Here is a 21,433-nt window from a genome sequence, read left to right on the forward strand (position 1 = left end):
AATATATATATTCTGCCCGAGTATTTTGTCTTCTTTCGTCTTCAGGGAGTCCCGGGATGCCACAGTACGGCTTGTCGAGATTAGTAAACATGCTCCCAAAACTTGCAATAATGCACGTTTGTTATTTCTATGAAAGCAGTATGTTTCGGCGTAATTTACCATACCTGCTAGCACTATGTTTGTTTGACCACACCTAATAGGTAGCGAGCCTCCGATTTCTAAGACCCTTGGTGATGCAGGCATTAACGTCAAAACTCCGAGAGAACGCGGATAAAATGTATTTATAATATTTTTAGCACATGTACAGTACTTACTGGATCAATATATTACGCTTCCCTTGAGTTAATTTTCCCTGTCAAAGGATGTGAAACCGGAGATAAAGGAAAGAAAGAGCATAGTTTCTGCAGCAGAGACATAGGTGTAGAGGAATTGTTCCATGAGACTTAAGGTAGATTGACAATCAGCACCTTATAGAAGTACACCTGTACTTTCACAATACAGAACAACTTAAAGCTAATAAAAAAGCTGGATGTGTGTACATAAAAAGGATTGGATTAGATTGATTTCTGTGAAATCAGCCACACTTAGAATCGTGGTTTATCAACAAAGTTTTAGGGGCTTAATGCATTTTTGAAAGAATTTGCTTGTTGCTGATGCAGGTAATATTTATTAAACTTAAAGGGATGTCAAAGGTCAACTAATTGTATGTTTAAATGGGTATAATAACACCGCTAATTATAACGCCCTTCGGCGACTGAGATGTCTTCATCTCATACCAAAACGATCAGTCGGATCTTGGACCCTGTAGCTCAACAAGTGCGTTTTTTAAGCAAAAATATTACATACAAAGGTTTTGAAACTAATTTTGTTGTTTGAAGATGGAGGTACGGCAGGTGATACACCTGATCTTGCCAATCGTGTTTCTGTCGTAAAAATGGCTGTCGACAATCTCGTTAAAGTAATTTAACATATTCGAATGACACGCTTAGGTGGGTTACGAAACAATTTGTCAGAGTTTGGATCAACTTTTTAAACACGATATGCCACCTGCACTTGTTCGTGTGGAGGAGGCGTCCGTTTTTCTACAGGATGCTGTCAAACTGCTTTCGCGCGATCCATCTTCTACAATTGGCCGAAAGAAACTTATCGATGGTTCTAGGGGGATCCTCCAGGGGACGTGGTCCGTATTAGTTGCGTTTGATATGTCGGAAGTCAGGAAAATCGTCGATTGTTGTAATTCTGTACTCACCATGCTCAATACCGTTCCGAATATCAAGAGCTTTCCAGAGCTTGCTGATTTTGTAAAGGTAAAAACGTGTTTTTTGCAGTGTTTTGCAGAATCTTACTCCTGGAATGTCTCAGATGATTAGGGAAGTCGATGAAAGGCAGGACGAACTTGTTATTAGGTCGCACGCGGAAATCCTCCAACGAGGAATTGCTCAAGTAAAACGTATAACGCCTATTCTCATATCCTCAATCAAACTTTACCTCAACACAACCCAGCAACGTGTGTTATTACATTTTGTTCTTGTATTTGCCCTAGTCAAAATTTTTAACCGGTATTTTTTTAGGTCTGCCTGCAGCTTGTGAAGCACAGTCGAACAGAGATTACTTTTTACGTCAAATGTCCGACGAAATATGCGAAATCATACGTGGTCTTCAGCTTACAAGTTCCGATGACACTGATTATTTGGGTGACTACAATGGCCTTCGGCTACTAGTTCGAAATAGCAAATTTGCAGATGAGTGGTTGTTGAATCCCGCTGTAAGAATACGAAATTTAGCACGTGTTTAGACCATTCACAGTTAGCTGTTTTTTCATTAAATAAAATATGCTCTATTTAGATATGTCCATCATTCGTTTTAACTGTTTCCTAGATGTAATTTTTTAAAAAACATCACTACTGAAAAGTTTTGGTCATTGGCTTGTTTCGGATGGTTGTAATGAGAGCTTAAAATTCCACCTCCAAAATTTACTGTGACTTTTAATACACATGTTTCCATTTTTAATCTGTTTATTACTTAGTTTTGAAGCAACTTTGGCTCAATCAATATAACTTACCTTTTTGATACTTTTTTGTATGAACCGAAATCTCCCCCTTACTTTTCCCCGTAGGTCAACGTAAATGGTGCAGAATTTATTCAGGGTATTCTTGATACAGCACGGCATTTTGAAGCATTCTGTATGTCAGACTCCGAGAGAATGGGTCTCCATGGCCTTATCAGTGGTATTGATTCTTGTTTGCATCAGCTTCTCGATGCGCAGCAGAGGGTATGTTAAAGTTATTCCTCGCTCACCTCTGCTTTATGTCGTTTTATTTGCATTGCCCATTTCCGTATCAAATCAACTTAATTTTAATGGCGTTTCTGATCCAATGGGCCGTATCAACTCAAAATTTTGGCATTAGCAACCATTGTTGATGTTTTGTATTGTAGTTGTTTTGATTTCAATAGTACAATCTATGGACAATTAACATGTTGTTTGATACTTTATCTTAATAGCGATAAAGTTTTGTCTAGATGGATGTTCTGTCCATGATGACTCATTTTAACCGTATAGCAAATCAAGTTCGATGTAGTGATGAACCCGGTTTCTCAACTGACACTTTCACAATTGGCACGGAAGTATCACTCTACCTCTGTCACCTTATAGTCCTATAATTTCTGTTATATTAGTGATTTGGTTGTATATGCAACGTCAATGACATTTTAAACAATTAGTGTAGTATATTTGGTCATCTAATGTATTTCTCTGCCTATTAATCCATTTCTACTCTCAACGTTTAATATGTGGCAGTTTGCTATTATAAGAATTCATATTTTACAAGTTGGCCGCGTAGATAAGTCAATCTCATACTTCGTACTGAAGCTTGGCTTGTGGTTCTTGAAATTGTGTAATTTGGTCTAAATTGCTGTTCTAGATGGTAAAAATTTCAAAGTATTCACTGTATTTACTTGTGCCCTTTCATACCGAATTCCGGAAACGCTGCATGATACTGCAACTTGTGGGTTAACTTTAAAAGAATATTCCGGCCAATACAATTTGAGAACGTAATTTTTTTATCAATAAGCAAATTTTTAGCTTAGTTTCTTCTAGATGAGTCGTGAGGGGACATGAGTAAGTTAAAGTACTCATCGTCGAAAGTTACATTGGTGTACAGTGCCTCCTTATAACACCTAATAAATGGGAGTTACACTTTACTCAAGATGGGAAAAATCTGCTCAGTAGGCAAAGAAAGGAGAATATTGCTGAAGTTTAATTTACGAAACCAAATGGAGAGATTGTTTAATGCTAACTATTCAAATCTGACCAGGCCAAAATCTCACTATCAGATGATATTAATGCATACGAATTGGCTTACGTTGTGTGCTTGAGAGGAAATGAACGTTTAGTAGCGGCTATAAAGCAGAATAGGTTTGCTAAAGTACGTGCGGTCATGTCTGGGTCATGTTCTATCGGATTCTGGCCTCAGCTTAACTTCAACAAACCGCTTAAACGACTTGACTTCTGAGAATTCCGGAGAGTATGAGTTTGGTCGGCTCTGCCAAATTGTTTCTCAAAAATGGATTGGAGTGTAACCTAAAATTTCGGCAAAGGCAAGGAGTCTAGTAATCTTGACGAATAAGAACTACATTACTCAAATTCTTGGAAAAATTACGTATTTAAAAATTAACCCATATATTTAGTGAAACAAAATTTGGAATTGGTAAACAAGTTCTATTCAAGATATTATAGATGGATGAGTGTATTTGAAATCCCCAGTTTTAGTTGATCGTTATGCGGAAAATCCACATTTGTGAAATCGCTTACGTAGGTTTGTTGGCAGGGTGATCTCTGTACTCGTCCCTATTAATTTGATGATTTTGTGCACTTGCAACTTCAAAACCCTACTGTAAATCATTTTATTCCACAAACAGTCTTCGAACTCTTTTCCAGTGTGTGCTGCTCTTTTTTATGTGCGTACTAGACTTTGGCTTTTGATCAATGATCTCCCCGTGTCCACCCGCTATTTATTGTCCGCGTTGTCACCTCCTCCGACCGTGGAATCGTTTTGTGCGCATTTGAGTTTCACTTCCCCCTCCCCCACAAAACCCCACAAAAAAAACACTTCGAGCGGTACCTCTGGAGTGAACTCAGGACTTTTTTTATGCATTCCTAGCGGATAACATTAGCGAATCTTCAGTTATTATAAAAGTGAAACGCTTACATCCAAAATATGTACTTTGTTATCATAAGGTGAGTGATGAAATTATCGTCTTCTTGTTGGTGCACAAAATAAGTTGCCTTGAAGTCCTTTCCAGGTTTCAATGCGGAATCACATCTGTATGCTGCTTAAGTAAGAATTTGTTCCGAACTTACCATCTGTTGGAGAGACTTACTATAATCTGAAAGCACTCTTCAGACCCATCTTTTTCATCAGAAAGGTTGCTTGTCAGTTATCTGTAGTTCTTACTAAATCCACTTAGATGTGATTTTCATAACAAAATAACAGCGGTTTTCTGGGTTAACCTACATATAGTTTGTCCGTATATCTTGTTCTCTTTTCTGAGGTTTCTAGGTTTCCTACTTGATTACGTAGTGTTGAATAAAGTGAATCCAATTCATTTACTGGAGGATCTCATTTACGCCAATCATTTTTAGAAAAAAAATAAAAGCTTCTATTCTAATCTTTGAACTTGGACCATACGGGTGTACTGAGCGCATGTTCCAAAAAAATTTCGGTTACACTGTTCAAGATTTGATACTACAATTTCGCAACTTTGATATGTCAGACGTTTAAGCATATGCTTGTCTTTGTGGTACATGTCATCCAATGCTGATTACTACAGATGTTTACTTGCCTTCTATCGCACAGCTATTTGGCAAGCTCGTCACAGGTGCGAAAAGTCCTACACTTAAGTCATTTAGCCCAGGCAGGTGTTTAGTGTGAGCGCCCAGATTACTGCAAGTTACTTTCGTTTGTGTATGAGCCTTCGGTTCTCTTTGATTCTTTACCCAATTGGTTTGAGCTCCGGTCAGTACTGACTCATGCAGTGCGAACGTCCTAGAATTTGCAGTCTCCATAAATCATCATAAAATTAATTTTTTATTCTTCATGCTGTTACTTGTAAAGGAACGTGGTACAGCGGCAGCAGCTCAGTCTCACTAGGCTGGGCGCACGACGAGGGCAGAACGCGGAACTGGGTGGCAAGCCATTCCAGTAGGGAACCGCGTTTATCCGACTTATCGCGGTTATGCAAGTGAACAGCAATCTGGCAGGGAGACAATAGCAGCAGCCGTTCAGTTACCCAAAGACAGGCTTTGGTGACTCTATGAGTCGCGCATAATAACAAAAACATTGATTTAAACAACAGTAGTGAGGGCTAAAATGGTAAAGGGATGCGAAACAGCACAAAAGTGGACAAGAACTAATGTTAAGGATTTACACATTTACAAAACCAAATCACCGCTAGAAGACTGCGTTTTTTAAGTGCTATTAAGTTAGACATTTAAGGACTTCAGTTGGATCATACTGCATTCAAAACTATGCAATTTTATGATGGCGGTCCTTCACTTATGCTAGATTATTTGCATCGGGTGGGCCTGACGAGGAGTTTGTCAACTCACTACACCAAACATCTCATAAATCTTTTCCCTGAGTGCAGTATGTAGTCCCTCCTTTTGTGTTGATTCTGTATTATGAAGACGTTTACTCGAGCTCAGGAATGGCCGCGAAGTGTGCGTAAGATGCGTCTCCTCAGACTGAACTTTGCGTTGGTGGATTGCATCAACGCCTCATGTGCCTTTTCTTGAAATTCAGTCTGTTGTACTCTTTCAGTAGATACCTTTGGAGCTCTATCTGGCGTCCTGATTAGTTGAGGCTATCGTGTTTCAGCCACTAGTTTCTCGGAATTTCCATTATTGCTTTTTGTTTGCAAAACTGAAGTTAAGGGAAAAACTGTTCTCCCGTGATTCGTCGATATTAGTATAAACAGCTTTCAAATCACCTATTGTTTATTTGCTGGGGTTCTTTGCATTTTTCGGACAGCAGTGATTTTTAAGTTGTCTTAGGAATAAACTATTTACACGTTTTCTTTAATGTGACATCAATTGATCACTAAAAGAAATAGGTTTTGACAGCTCATGGAAGGACACTATGCCTCCACAGAGCTAGCAACGAAAAAGCTATGATTTTACTAAGTTCGGTGTTTTGTTTAATAAGTACCTCCAGCATAAGTTCATGCTCTTTTATGAGCTTACTAGTTTTCTTTCCCTTGATTGTGGCGCCGTTGACATGGCCTTCATATCGTAGACGTAAATCTCCTCAGGGCAACACACTTTTAAACCTCACTTTTCTCTTTTATCGCATCATTGCCAACAGGAGGTGCACACTTGACAATGAACTTTCTACTAGGAATCCATTCTATTTTCATGGGGGAAATATCACCCAAGTATTTTACGTAGCAGCAAGTTACAGTTTAAGTTGAAGTCTGCATCCCGGTATAGTGGAAGACGTAGTGTTGTGCGTAGCAAAAAAATATCACCTGATCTTACGCCTCCATTTCCGTGTTCTTTTTAGGTGTTAGAATTTCATACCTCGTTGGGAAGTCTTTTTTTGTAAACGGCAATCAGATCCTATTAAGGTGTGACCGGTCTTCTTCTATGCAATTCCTCAGTTTTGTTAATCAAATTACGTATAGTAAAAGGTCCGGTAGTGTCTAAGATCGCCATAACTCATAGTCGTCATTCTGATTCCGCGTGCGTCTTAACACAGCCCTGGTTTTCTTCCAGCTCTGCTTGCTTCTGTAGGCTTTTCACATTCGTGATGGCAAATACCTCAGCTGATATTGTTCCACCACGAAGTCAAGCCCGCAGAAAAGTAACTTCCCCAGTACGTGACCTCGAATCTTTTATTTCGTACACAGAGGCGTGACCTCAATATAATTGATTGGTTTCCGTATGCCTGTGATTGCATAGTGGCAAGAGTGAAGCATCAAAATAGGGCTCTGCTTCTGCAAACCCTTTTCTTCTCAACAATTGGTTTTTAAAATGTGATTTGATATTGTTAAAGTGATTCTACTTTCGTCATGTGTGGTATTTTGCTTTATAAAAAATGGCTTTCGTGTGTCTTTGAATTACTACACTCCCGATTTTTCTTCTAATTAATAGCTTTAAACATTTTTCATAAGTTTAGAACACTACTTGGTAGATTCCATGGGCCCATCTTAATGACCTACAAATGGTATCATTTCAGTACTTTGTGCCATGACCTGAACGGGGTTACGCATTGCATGCCCTTTACTAACAAGATCTTGCACCTTGATCATTGCCTGGATTGCCACCATTAACGCGCTCAATTAGTTCCATTTGGATACCCATTCAGGGTCTGTAGTTCTCGCATTCTGAAGTCATTTGTTTCTTCGCTTTGTCCAGTCGACGAAAGGCACCCGAAACGTTTTAAGGCAAGCTCGTATGAAACCTCTGAGATAATATGGAATACCTCAGTGAATTCGTAACTTAAATAGAGTGTAACTTTATGGGTGAAATAGTTTTGGGGTAGGTCTAGTGTCATTTAGCCCTATACCGCAGCGACGCTCGAAATATTCTGCGATTTACCGTTCTTTTGTCATGCAAACTGTTTGCTAATGTTGGAAGCCAAGTTAATACAAAACTATGTACGCTTATGCTCATGAACATGCCTTGTCGCTGAGTTTACTAGCCTAAAATACTGGAAGTCGCTCTTCTTTGGACTACTGATAGAAATACAATTCAATGTTAGATCGTCTCAGTACCCACATTAAGCCAAGAGTAAATAAATGCAAAAATCCGGTTGTCTCATTTGATTTCTTTTGTCCCCTTAAGGGTTTATGCAATGTTAGGGTGTGGTTAGGGTGTGCGATGGACATGCATGTATGTACATGTGGGTTTTTGTAACAGGGCGATGCAGCGACAACACAGAGCGCGGCGGCGTGCCGTGGAGACCTGGCACGTCTGTTAGAACTGTGCCGGGCGCTGTGTGAGCGAATGGAACACCAGAACGCCATCTACCGACTGGCACGCACATTGGAGGGCAAGGCGACGCAAGCGAGGCGCTGGCTTCTCGAGCCCCGCGGGCCCCAGCGACAAGTCGGCTATGAGGCCACCAGGGCTCTCCTCGCTCAGGCCCTCCAAATCATCCAAACAGAGGCCGAAGAGGAAGGCTTCCAGGATCCCGACTTTCAGGAGTCCTGCAACCGTCTTCGCTCCAAAACTGACGAGCTCTATGCTCTGCTCGAGAAGCCACTTGGTTCGTGCCCTGCTACCAAATGAACATTTTTGCAGTTTGAGCATTATCATTTAAGGCTTGACTGTCGATTACTGACCTTTCCATAAGATGCCGCAATTTGCATCTTGCTGTTGCCAAGTAGTTGGTATAGATAACTATAATGTGAGTTTAGCTTTTTATGATATTCGAAACTACCATATTTTCATTTAGCTACATCTCCTTCCTAGCTGCTTCTATTAAAGTTGTGTACGGGAATGCAAAGCGCATGTTTGTTTTAAAAAAATTTGGTCTGATTTATTGAGATCGCGTGGCACACAACTTATTGGAAAAGTAGTGAGCCCTTTAGTTTCGCTTTTATACAATTTATTGGATTGTACACTGGTCAAATGCTATCTTAAACTTTGTGCAACTTCCCAGCACCATTCGGTTAAGACTAAAAATGGCCAACTGAGAACATTGCTCGAATAGGATGCTGTCATCAGTAAACAAAACCGGGTGACAAGTAACGATAAATTGGCCTTTCTTCTTGAACTTCAGGGATCCTTCATGACTATGGCCTTAGTATTAATTTATTTAAAGTCCTCTTTTGAGCTTTTACAGTTGATGGGCATTTGAAGTGTTGATTGTGAAGTAAATGAACTTGATGTCAACGCGTAGAATTTATCACCACCAGTGAAAACATAAAAATATTTCGTCTTATGCAAATCAAGATCCTATAATTTCTGCTATCTGATATTTTATCAACTACCTAATGCCAATCTTTTCTGCGGTCGTTTGATCAGGAATAATTGAAATTGGTTTTTGTTGATAACAATAAATTGGTAAATTGGCGTCTTGCCGGTTCCAGACCTGGCTTCACAAAATCAATCCGTAAATTTTCATAATATAGACCTTGTTCTTTAATCAGTTTCTGAAGTCCAGAGGGTGCGGGAGCAAAAGTTGGCAACGGAAGCCGTTCAAACTTTGGACTTTGTGTGGCACAATATGCAGCACGGGTTGGTTCGACAAGTCGCCAACTTCTTCACAGATCTTATTGGTCCTATCAGGAATCTGCAGGAGGCAACTTCTGCCGTCCCTGCCAATGCAACCGCTTACCAGCAGGCAGCCGATAACTTCCTTGTGAGCTTTTTTGTTTCGTTTAAACCCAAAGAAGGCGAGTGGTTTCCAGTAATTCAATGCGGAAATTTTAAGATCTTGCAAAACTGTGGAATATAATCTTTTGGTTGAACCTCTCTTAAAGCAAGGCAAATAGACAAGTTGGTCAACTGCGCCTATTTTTCCGTATGGATTCGAATCCACTTTCACACACTCCAAATGTTGTCTAGAACCCACTTAGAATTGTTTCCGCATTATTAGAAATTCTATGCAGACGAAAGCCAGTCTTTGACCCTGTTACGTGGTAATATTTTGACCAGGACTGGAGTTTGGAGAATTTTCCCACGAAATCTGCGTGTTCAATTACAAATTCGAAGCCTCCACTGGCCATCTCATGCAATCACTTAGTGCACCAAGAGCTATGGGTGCATAAATTTCCTGGTAATGGTGTGTGTCTAACATTATCTTAAATCTGGTATTTCAGTACTGCCGAAAGGAATGGGCCCATTAACATGATATGACGAGACTTGATGCTGTTGGTGATTCCCATCAGAGTTTTTGTTGATTTTGACGCTAATTTTGTTTGGTATGTATGCGCACAGGAGCACTCGCGAAGGGTGAAGCGGACAGCCAGCCTGGCGGCGAGCAATCTGGTGGATCCTTGGCGGGGCAGCGCGCTTCAGGCCCTTGCCTCCAACCTCGAGAGTGTCGGCAGCCAGGTCAGCATGGCCGGCTGGGCAGTAATGTCGGCGCGCCAGAACGGGGCCAGCGCCCAACTTCAAAACGCCGCCTCGGACCACTTTAACCTCATCAAGAGGCACTGGACCGAGTGTGCCGAGCGCACCAGAAATCTGGTCGACGAGGCCATTGACGCCAAAGCCTTCATTAAGGCCCAAGGTACTTTTAACATCTCCTGTGCCCTTCACCGCTTCCATTGGCACGAAATTCGTTACACCTCGCTTAGCCTAAAGGACTAAGAGCGATCAAGTGACCCTCAGAGAGTAAAAAGTAATCTTATGGAGATAATTACAATTGTATTACATTACATTTCATATTCTCTTGCCCATAGTATTGATTATTTTTATTGACTTCTAGTTGAATTATCAATTGCCTATGACTTAGTCTATTCATTTGTATTTTTGAGTTACTTTTAGGCCTTCCCCCCTTTTGCAATATTCTATCATTAGCTCTTGGTCTTCAAATTAACCTTCGCCATTTTTTAAAACGTTTGACGCATTTAGAGACTTTGCGTGACATAGTTTGCAGCTTATAAAATCTTTGGCACCAATATTTTGGACTGAAGCTGTTGGCCTTGTAAATTAATCGCCATGACTATGTAACGGCTGTGAGCAAGGGAGCCTCATCTTCTTCACTGTTAAATTCTTTTAGAAACCGGAATATTGAGGGACATTGATCAAATCGAGGACAGCGCTGATCAGCACTGCCCCACCTCCGTTGTGAATGGAACCACGAGCATTGCTCTGAGGGCGAATCGCGTGTTGCAAGTAGCTATGCGAGAGACCGAGAACAGCGAGGATGGCGTTTATGTTGATCGTGTTAATGAGGCTGTCCACAAACTACGGGCTAGTGAGTTGCTTAGATTCTCTTCATAATTGGTGTTTTCGTCCAGAAGGTAGCCGAATGGAAAGGATTTTTGTGTTTCCTTACGCGAACAACCACGGCCAGCTACCACATTTCCCTGCGTAAACACTTCCTTTTCCTCTTAGCAATCACAACGATGGTAGCAGATGCGAAGAACATGGTCCTGGCGATGGACGACCTGAGTGTCCGCGAGCGCTGGCGGGCCTCCAGCCGAAATTTGGTCGATGCTGTCTCTGGCGTAGGCCAGGTAGTTGAGCCGACTTACCTCCATCTCGCGGGGGGCAATATAGGTCCGGCCTTCCAAAGAAACAACCTAAGGAATAAGGAAGCTTCGGTTACTGATGTAATCCCCGTTGCTGAGATGCGGCAGCTTTACATCCAAGGTACCATAGCTTTCATTCTTCTTCTCTTAAACTGTTCTCCGGGTACACACATTTTGCACATCTAGACCAAAAATAAAATGAAACTGATCTATGTAACAAAATTGTCATTCACTCTTGTTATTTCAGCATCATGTTTTCAGACAAGAGGACTTCAGCAAAGTCGCTTCCTCAAATTAACTACTTTTCACTAATACGACTTTTTTTGACCGCAACTAAATTATTTAACAAGTATTTTTAATAACCTGTCTAGTTTTCAACATTGGTTTTTGGTTTGACTTTGGGCTTGTGATTTCGGCCAGCTTTTCGTCGTTGCTCTTTTCTTATAGGCAGATCTCCAGGTGTTGAAATGGCCCCCCTTCGGTTGTTGGTGCTCTTTCGCACTACACAACTATCCTACTTTAGCTATAAATTTGCGTAGTAAACTGTTGTGTTTACTTTGACTTGCCATGGACTTCCCATTTACAATTGCTGGAGTTGTGAGTTATTTCCAATTCCAATGTAATTCATTGGAGAACTTTTTTCCGGCATCCCTAGAATGTAGGTTTCCTGTCCTCGGATAGCAAAAATATTTACCATGCTCTCGTAGTACCTGCCTCGCCATTTCTCTGAGCTGTCTCCCAGCCAAATTCCGGGTGAAATGTTTATTTATGTCATACTTTCTCATGAGTTTGGTGAATAAAATAATGTTCCTATCGTAAATTATTGCTAAATTGGTATTTTTCCCTTAAGCAAAAAATAACACTTTCCGTTAATGGTCTTTTGTGGATGTTTTCACTTGGTTGGTAAAATTGACTTGCGCTTATTATTTACGAAAGGGTATTCTTTTGCACTTTTTTATTCTGCTCTAAAACCAGTATTCTCTCGGTCGAATAGTTGTTTGCACGATTCAAAAGAATTTGCCACTTTAAAGTCGAATAAGTCGCCCAAGCTTTACGCGAGTGGATCGAAAAATGCGATTGTTTCACGGAGACCTGTGTGGTCGGTGTAGTTTAGCTATGTGCACCACCAATTCTTCATCTTTACTGTACTAGTGTCGACGAGATCACAACAGAGCAACTTGGTAATGGTTATTAACTAAATGTTTCTGGTTAATGTCAATAGTGATGCAGCTTAGCTGCCTCGGTATCGAATAGGCTATTGATGTTTTTTCGATGGTGTCCCGTGTACACGAAATGCCATTCCTTTCCTTGCCATGCTCATTGTCTCGCAAATTACCATGCGTAGTGTTTTCCTCACTCTTGTGTCCAGAAAGCAGTGTGAATTACTTAGCCGTCGTTATAACCGCTGAGACAATCAAACCCGCGGTCTTTATGCCAACGCCTGCCCCCTCAGTGGTGCGAAAAATTCTTTTCACACAGCCACTTTTTGTTCCGGCATTATACATGCTCTGCTTTCATTTAATTCTTTGCTTTCTGAAGACTGCTTTCAGTGCGGTAGCTCGTGCCGAGTGTTCCCAGCTTTGAACAAGCGTTTTGCTTCTCACTTGGGTGAAATTATGAGCTTCCCAGGATGATCTTTCCACGATGTTACTGCCTGCTTATCAGTTACTTTAAAAACTAGGGATTTCTTTCTCATTTTCGAGTCAATGCGTGAACATTCATGAATGTTACTTTTTTTTCCCTGGATTAGTGCAGTTCTTACTATAACATTTGCGCGCACACGTTATTCCGCGCAGACCTGGTTATATGACAATGTTTTCTTATCCGTTGTGCAGACACTTTATTACCTTCGTGAAATAAACGGAATTTGATCACAAATAATGCCTCAAACCAATCTTGATCAGTTTGCACAATTCGGATGGCAATGGGACTCGCAAATGTTTCATGGATAAAGTATGCACCAAGGCTTAACAATTACTGTCTGTATCAAAGTCTGCTCTTTCAATTCATCACCTCAGCGGTCGCAAGCGGTCTAGCAACAGTTGCTAGCCATGATTCTAACCTACAGAAACAGATTCGCGTGATTTTAGCATGTTATCGTGAGAAGCACTGTTCGCCTCGTAATGTAAATCTACCGGCATCGGAGGTGGGCTCCTCAAGACGCTCGTTTTTTTGTCCAACATTCACAGAGAGAGGCATAAACGCCTTTTTCATCGCTTGTGTATCTAGGGTGTGATTGACTTGACTTTTAAATGTGGCCGATCGCGCTCCCTTTTGCAATTTTATTGAACACCAGTTAGTTAAACGGAACGCCTCGATGACTCACAGAATTCGGTCCGAGTGCGAGAAATTATGCTGAGTGACTAAAACTTTCGAACAAAGTACTGCCCATCGGAGTTTCCATAAATTTAAATTAATAGCTTATTTGCAAGTCAATGGGGTCGAGATTGCGGGATTTAGCGGCTCCTAAATTTGGCAATTATTTCATTCAGTTTATTTTATTCCGACTATTATCTCTTCAATTTGTGTTTATTTTCTCAACATCTGATGCTCAGTAAACGTCTAGCGCTACTGCCTATTGCTCCTCCCTCAAACCTCTTTTCTGACTACTCCTTTCGAAAGTTGTTTAAATTGTGCATTTTTTGGCACATCAATGTTCTGAGTTGTGGAGTCACTAGCTTTCCTGGCCGTAAGGGATAAATCTCACTAAATTGAATTCTCCATATCTCTTAACCTATCTTTTTTATCGTTCCAACTAACTAAATCCAAGTGCCGTTACGGTGCCCTGTTAACAGCCGATCAATTGGTTTTTTATCTTTGTCATCGGCAGTAGACTTTTATGTGATAGTGCATGGAGTTGAGGGTGAACGAACGTCATATCCACCATAGGATATATTTTAGTTCGCAAGATTTTCAGATAAACCACTTGGATTTTTGTGCCCCTTTTTGGAGAGCGTTGATGCACAAACCCGCGTGTTTGTTGTCATTTCGCTTGCACATACGTCGAGTCGTCATCCTCGGAGGGTGGGAGGACGAGATGAAGCGAAATTGTCCTGTTCATTGTGGCGCGGTGACTGTGGCATTGATGAAGTTAGTGCGTCCACGCGGCCGCGTCCGCGATGACTCATGCCCTTGCGCGGCGCTGGCGCCGCACACCAGCGTGCGCGTGTGACCCGTCATCACATCGACATGACTGCTGTCATGCCCAAGATGTTCATGCTGTTCATTGGTTTTTTAAGCTTATTGTTCATTTTGCCTGGAGGTTTACACGGAGTACTTATTATTTGGTGCCCTCTAACAAACTGAGTGAAGCTGAATTCCTACATGCTTTTCGAGGTCAAGGTAATTTGCATTCGGTAGAATCCTCTTTTCACCTTCGATTTCGTAATTGTTAAAATGTGAACTTTCTTCATCCTGTGGGTGATACTATAATTAATAATTTAATAGTTATCCGCCTTGCTTATGGTCCACTCACCAGGTGTCTTCTCTTCCGACTTCACTAATGGTGGTGGAGGTTGCGGTGGTGGCTCGTCAACGACCTCCAGTTCCATCCCTGCAGGCTTCAAAATTTCCGTTCGAAATAAGCACTTTCCTTCATACCCATTGGAGCGTTTCCAAGGTATTGCATGAGAAGTATAATGAGCTTGGAGACGTCAGCAATGGTCATTATCTTCTTCCCTGGGCGTCTTCTGGGAAAGCATGGTCTCTAGCTAACCGTTTCCCCTTTATTCGCACGACATTTCATAGATATGGCTTGAGGAAAGATTCTCTTTTACGTTCGTGTGTTATTTCTGGCAATATAATCCTGTGCATGAACTTTCACCTTCAAGATTGACGACAATCTTTATCAAGCCGTAACTCATCCCCAACTTAGGCAGTTCTGCATCTTGATATACCTGGATGTAGTCATTACATTCCTTTCATTTGAACTCAGCACGCATTATTTCATTTTGAAATAATCCAATCTGCCAGACTTTATGCTTGAACTCTCCATATTTATTGTCCATTCATGTAAACGTAGTTTACTTGGTGCTATAAACCATTTATGCAACCGAAATAGGCGCGCTTTTTAATTGACTATGATTGACTCTACAGCTAGATCACTGCTCTTCCATGTGTCCGCTTCATCACCCCTTCAAGGAATTGGTGTTTCTGTTACTCCAACCCATCCAGTGACTGCTCACTTTATATTCATTCCGGCAAGCAATATGCCATGCACGTATCTTCCTCCTGATGTCGCTGCATAGTTTAGTTTCGATATTTGTGACTATCATTAGCCTTACTGCCCTGCAGGTGGTGCCTCTTCCAGTCTAAGTGATGACAATTCGCGTCCTCTCTCCCCAGAAACCGACCTGGAGGATGAATTTAACTATCCCCTCCCTGAGAAAAATCAGCCAATCATGGTGAGCCGATTTACATAGATTCTCGCCTGCGCTTTCTGATTGTAGTTTACCTCTAAAGGTCAATTTGTTTATTTAATTGCTTGGCGCTTTAAGAGGCGGGTGCTTTGAATGCATGAACTAAACAACAAAAGTGATAACCATTTGCTCACAGACAAATGGAAAGTTGAAATCACTACTATGAGCAAGTCATTTTTGAATAGGGTAGCCAAGTTTCTACCTATCATTACTACTCTGCTTGACTATTCGTAATTGCATGCTTGCATACAAATGCCGCTAAATAGCTTCACACAACTTCCTAGTCTGGCTTGATCCGATTTAACCTTTCCAACTATACTAAGCACCAATTCACTGCCTTGGCGTGGTTGCAAAACAGTTTAGGAACGTCACCATTTGTATATTTAATTATTATTTGAATGTTTCATTATAAATTGATTGCAAGCAAGAAAATTTGCAACTCCGTTTGGGGTATATCCTTTACCGCCTGTTTGACGCGAACATCATTAACTATTATTTTGTGTCCTTTAGGCTGCCGCTCACGCTCTACATCAGGAGGCGCGGCTCTGGTCGAGTCGCGACAACGAACTCATCGCCGCCACCAAGCGTATCGCCGCGCTTATGGCTAAACTCAGCCAGATTGTCCGGTGCGTTTCTCTCATTTCGCTGCAAGTTAGTTACCTTGATCCCTTGCATCGCAGCGACAACATTGCCGTTCGACCAATTCTCTGTCAAAAGTTGCATCATGGAGTGCAGTTGTCCTGGTCAACCATCATCAAGCGATTGACCTGCAAGCAGTTGTAAAGTAGCATTTGTCTGGACTTCCGCTGTATGCGAACGTGTCATCTATAGCAATGATTATATGCCTTCTCTTTGTGATTCCGCTATTGCGTCATTCTGGGAATCTTATAGCTAAAGCACATGTTTCCCATTCGCAAGCGCACCTACGGCTCATAGACACCTTTGTACGCTCTCATTAAACTCGATTACGGTTTCTCATTAAACAGTTTACCTCTTAGGTAAGTGAAGACCATGTCCACCCTAATTTCCAGTCGTCCTTAAGGCTACCCATTCAAACCTGGAGACTGTTTACTTAGTATTCACAAGAATCTAATCCTCAGCACACTTTATCACTATATATAGCTTCTAAATTCTTGACGACACAAACCCATTAGAGTGACATTGTTCTGCCTTATTCACACCATTCGTTTTCAATTTGGCAGCTCTTTCAGTTTTCTGGCGAAAAGTTAAACAAGTTTTCCTGCTTCCACGTCCACTCCAAATTGCTTATGCAACTTGCGTTTGAGGAATGCAATTATCTGAAAGGCAAAAATCCCGCTAAGTAGAAACTTGATCACCAAGTAATCTTGGATCGCAAGAGATTCAGGATTTCATCTTATATTCATCTTTTCCGGTCAGCTTCTTTGGGAATGAATGAATTAGTAAGATTGCAGGTATATAAAAAGGTTGGCAGACATTTTAAAGTTAATTTCAAATCTTATGTCATCCCCTTTAAAGATCATTCATTCTCGTTGTGATGTGATTTTGTCCAAGTGTTTCTCCAGCCTCAAACGTAGCTCTAGTAAGTATCCTTTAGAATATGTATCAATTTTCTTTAATAACTCTGTGGGTCGAAAATGTTTAAATTAGGTGACATTCTCTGCACATATGGAATGTAGCACGTTCCCACTATTTATTAAGGCTTGTACGGCTTTAATCCAAGCTGCATTTGCAAATTTCTTCGTCTGACGCAACATTGATTTCCATTTGAGTCTATTTCTAACGAAAACTGGTCTCTATTTCGCTCTCCTCCCTCCCTGAAAGCTCTCCATCACTCTCCACTTGCGTGTGGCTTCGAGGTTGAGTTCTCGACATTTTGGGAAATATCTTTATAAATATGTCTCTGTTTGTTTCGCTTTTTCGCTCGTAGTGGTGAGCATGGTAACAAGAAGGACCTTATCAGCGTTTCAATGGCGATTGCAGAGGCCTCCGTGGACGTGACGCGTTGTGCTCGAGCTCTCGGAAGGGATTGTACCGACAGACGAATGAAAACCGTAAGTTTGACTACCCTTACCCCAGGCTAAATATAGACCACGGTATTAGCAAATTGGAGTATTTGGTATTATTTAAATTTCAGAGTCTCCTGCAGTTGAGCGAACGCATTCAAATGATTGGCAATCAGCTGAAGATCCTTTCAACAGTGAAGGCTACTATGCTCGGATCAGATGGTATGTATCTTTGTTCATAATCTCACATTCTTTGCATCACTGGTTTTAATGTTTTTTGAATGTCTTGCACTCAAGCAAAAAGCAATCATCCCGTAACATTTCAAAAACTTACTCTCGATCTCATCAAGGACTCGACCTTATTGTCTTATGCTTCCCGTCTTATAGACACAGATGGTCCTTTAAAAGCTAAGTTTTGTATCTCAATTCTCCGCATAGGTCATCCAATAAACCTAGAATTCACTGCCGCAGGTAATGCATCTCACCAATGCTATTAACATTGATGGAAAGCGTTTAATAAGACTCTCTCCAGGCCCGGCCTTTTAATACGCCCACACCCTCCATTCATTTTGCTCTCATAAAAGAAGGTGCACTTTTCACTCCTCGTTCTTCAAAGATTTGCTTTTTTACTACACTTCAACTGGAATTTACATCTCACAGCTTCACTTACACTTCCAATGTTTCTTCCAAGAATGATTTTAACAGAGTAGTTTATAATCGTATTTAATAATTGGCAACTGTTCCTGTTTTCGCTCCGGTAACTAAGCAGATATTTGAAAGTTTAATGAATTTTAAGATATATTTCCGTTCTTTCTTGTTAATCGTTTACATATCGTTTGTGGGACTAAAATCCTGGATTTCCTACTGTTTTACAAGACGACGTTATTAATGTCAAGGTTTCAGTGAATATCCGGTGATCTCAGAACTCGAATGCGGTAAATAAACAGATTGAAAAGATGTGCACGTGCCTGACCCCTGCATGTCTACTACCTTCTGCATTTTGTGCCAATTCAGGTCATGACTTGAGCACGGCTTGCCTGGATCCCAGTAAGCCTTGTTGTTGTATCCCCTCGTCGGTATTTCAATTCAGTCCTCTCGTTGTATCACACGAAGATACCTCATCTTCAGTAGTCACCTCTTGCCTGCTAAATTTCTTCAGAATTTTGTAGATAATTAATGTGTTTGGAAATTTCAAATCGGTATCGCTAATAAATGCATGAATTTAGGGCAAGAGGCCCAGTTATGTCCATTTTAAGGAGTTTGCTGGCTAATGGTGGTGATTCTGCACAGCAAACGTCAAGTAGATAGAGACTTTTCGCACACAAATCAGGCCATATAAGGATTTCGTGAAAAAAAGATGGGTAATAACTGTTCAAACCACTTTCTCTAGTGTCCTTATGCCTAATTTCACATTCAGTCAAATCTGTTATACAACATGAGACCATTGAATTGGAATCTAATTTTGAGTCGAAATTTGTAGCGAGCACATATAAACGTGCTGCTGTTCCACACTTAGGCAAATTCGCCATCGTTGCCTTTTCTATGGAGAATAGGCCCGGGATATCAATTATCAGTAGATGCTGAGAATATAGCATAGATTGGTGATATCGCATCACATTTTGGTCTTGTACACTTCTTCACATTTTTACTCTTCTCACTGGATCAGACTTCAAAAATAATTCAGCTTCACAGACTCAACTTTCTTCATGACATTCACACAAACCCATCCTACATTGCTTTTATGCGTTGAATTGAGCCAAGCAGAAGAATCGCATGGTTTTGTTGGGATTACGACCCTTAAATTTGTTGTACCTCTATCTACCCTATGCGGTCTAAACTTCCGTGGACAAGTTACCCGTATTGCAGGTCAACGGAATGCCACCAAAAGCAGACTGGAAATTTGCAATTACAACCCACTTATTCTGTTTAGAACCAGACTGTCGTCATAACAACCCTTCTGCCTTTGCACATTGTTTTCAAACTGTAATGTTTAGGCCTAGAACGCAATTGTACGCCCCACTTAGTTGCAAAATACATATCCGGCTTGCACTTTTTGACATTCATGCGTCAACAACCAATGCACAAGGGAGCTGCCGTTTAGTAATCCGAACCAATGTCTATTTGATAGGAAATGAGCTTATCTTCGTTACCTAATGTAGACTCCCCGGAGGACCGGGAGAACACGGAAGTCTTGGTGGGCAATGCACAGAACTTGATGCAGGCCGTAATTGAGACTGTGCGGGTAGCGGAGGGAGCTAGTATTAAGATGCGCGTGGACAGCGGCTACAGGATTCGCTGGATGCCACGGCTCACCTCCACAGTCAGTCCCAGTTACATGACCCACTGAAACGCTTGTTGTTGGTGTTGTCGCCGTCACCACTGCCGAGGATTTCACACCCGACAATCAGCCGACTTTGCAAAGCCTCACCATCAGTCCTTCCTTCTCCTACTTCCGTCTTTCCTTGCCCCCCAGCCCTTGATAACTTCCCCTTGCAGTGAATTTGCATGATTATAAGCATTGCTTAACCATTCTCTTCATGAAGTCTTAATCAAATTTTTATTACTGCCTGTCTATGTGAGCTTGACTGACGGAAATGCACTTAGGTGGTTGTTTGGCTAAGAACATCCGCCTTGTAGTCATGCAGTTAATTACGATCCGATCAAGTTCAAATCCACAATCTCAGAACTATGCGATAACCAGGTAACGATTCGTTGTTGTTGTTGTTCTCAAAGACGTGATAAGACACGCAAATCTAAATTACTTTCATTTATGGAAGGGTTGCGATACTATACAGACGAATTAAACAGGGTACTGCAGCACTGAAGTGATAGCAGAATCGCAGGTTTGGGAGGTTGAGGTCGAATGCATGGTTGGGGTAGCTGTCGTGACTTAGAGTCCCAGGGAGTCCGACAAGGTTGCCGCGCTCTGAAATGCCATATGCTAGTTGGGAAAGTTCTCTTTGTGATGGCTCATGCGTGTCCACCAGGTCCCGCCAAATTGATAAGCGTCAAGATAGAAACTGACCTCTGCTGCACGTCAAATTGAGTACACTGCCACACAATATCCCGAAACCGGCATCTTGACCAAAAAATCACCCCACCCCAACTTGAACATTCAACTAGGCGCCATGCTCACCTACGCCAGACAGTTAATTAGTTTGCGATTGGACAGTTCCCTTCAACCTATTTTGCACATACCCGGGCAATTCAGTTGTGCTAAGCGCTTCACACAACCCCGATTTGAGAAATCCTTAAGCACACGAGCGTAGAGATTTGGCAAGGTGCAGGTTCGGCTTCTCAGCAAAATTAAACAACTTGTAATGCGATAATAGAATACATTCTAAAACTTACACCAAACAATCCAGGAAAGCACCACTTACCCGAACAGCATTTTTGTGTTGTAGAAAATTAAAATAGCCAAAAGAAGGACTCAATTTACCCAAGCGAAAGACGTCAAGACTACGTCTTAACAAAATAACGATTAGTAACAATAGCAGGAGTCGAGAGAAGTGAGGACAAAACATCAAAATCGTCGCGATGTGACTCCACGTCGGCCCCACTATCATCACCCCCTCACCTCATATGATGGAGAGCATCTTCTTCAATTCTACCATCAGTTTCCAGTCTTCCTTGTTTAAGTCGTTTCGGTAAAACTCCTTCACAATGTCGATACTGTCGCGAGATATCTACAAAGAACAAGTAATGGTAGTAACGAGGACGTTTAATCAAGGTAACACATTCATTTACACAACAGCATTTAAACGCATTTTAACAAAAGCACAAAACTCCAAAAGGGCACTACTGCCATGGCAATCGCAATTCAAT

At 41.3% G+C, this 21,433-nt stretch overlaps 1 protein-coding gene across 1 annotated transcript; it reads left to right on the plus strand. All coding sequences in view use genetic code 11, as the record gives it.

Annotated features, from left to right (window-relative positions):
- Positions 1 to 759: 759 nt before the first annotated feature.
- On the plus strand, positions 760 to 19,955 carry EGR_01453 (Vinculin; the record flags this gene model as incomplete). The annotated part of the gene is made up of 16 exons (XM_024490702.1): positions 760 to 816; positions 851 to 958; positions 990 to 1,307; positions 1,339 to 1,507; positions 1,572 to 1,765; positions 2,117 to 2,272; positions 7,919 to 8,267; positions 9,154 to 9,365; positions 9,944 to 10,238; positions 10,731 to 10,928; positions 11,069 to 11,326; positions 15,499 to 15,608; positions 16,134 to 16,249; positions 17,533 to 17,656; positions 17,740 to 17,830; positions 19,768 to 19,955. 16 exons carry the CDS (start codon positions 760 to 762, stop codon positions 19,953 to 19,955), a joined length of 2,943 nt encoding a protein of 980 aa, XP_024355026.1.
- Positions 19,956 to 21,433: the final 1,478 nt, after the last annotated feature.

This window comes from Echinococcus granulosus, assembly GCF_000524195.1.
Source record: "Echinococcus granulosus chromosome Unknown EG_S00005, whole genome shotgun sequence".
NCBI lineage: Eukaryota > Metazoa > Platyhelminthes > Cestoda > Cyclophyllidea > Taeniidae > Echinococcus > Echinococcus granulosus.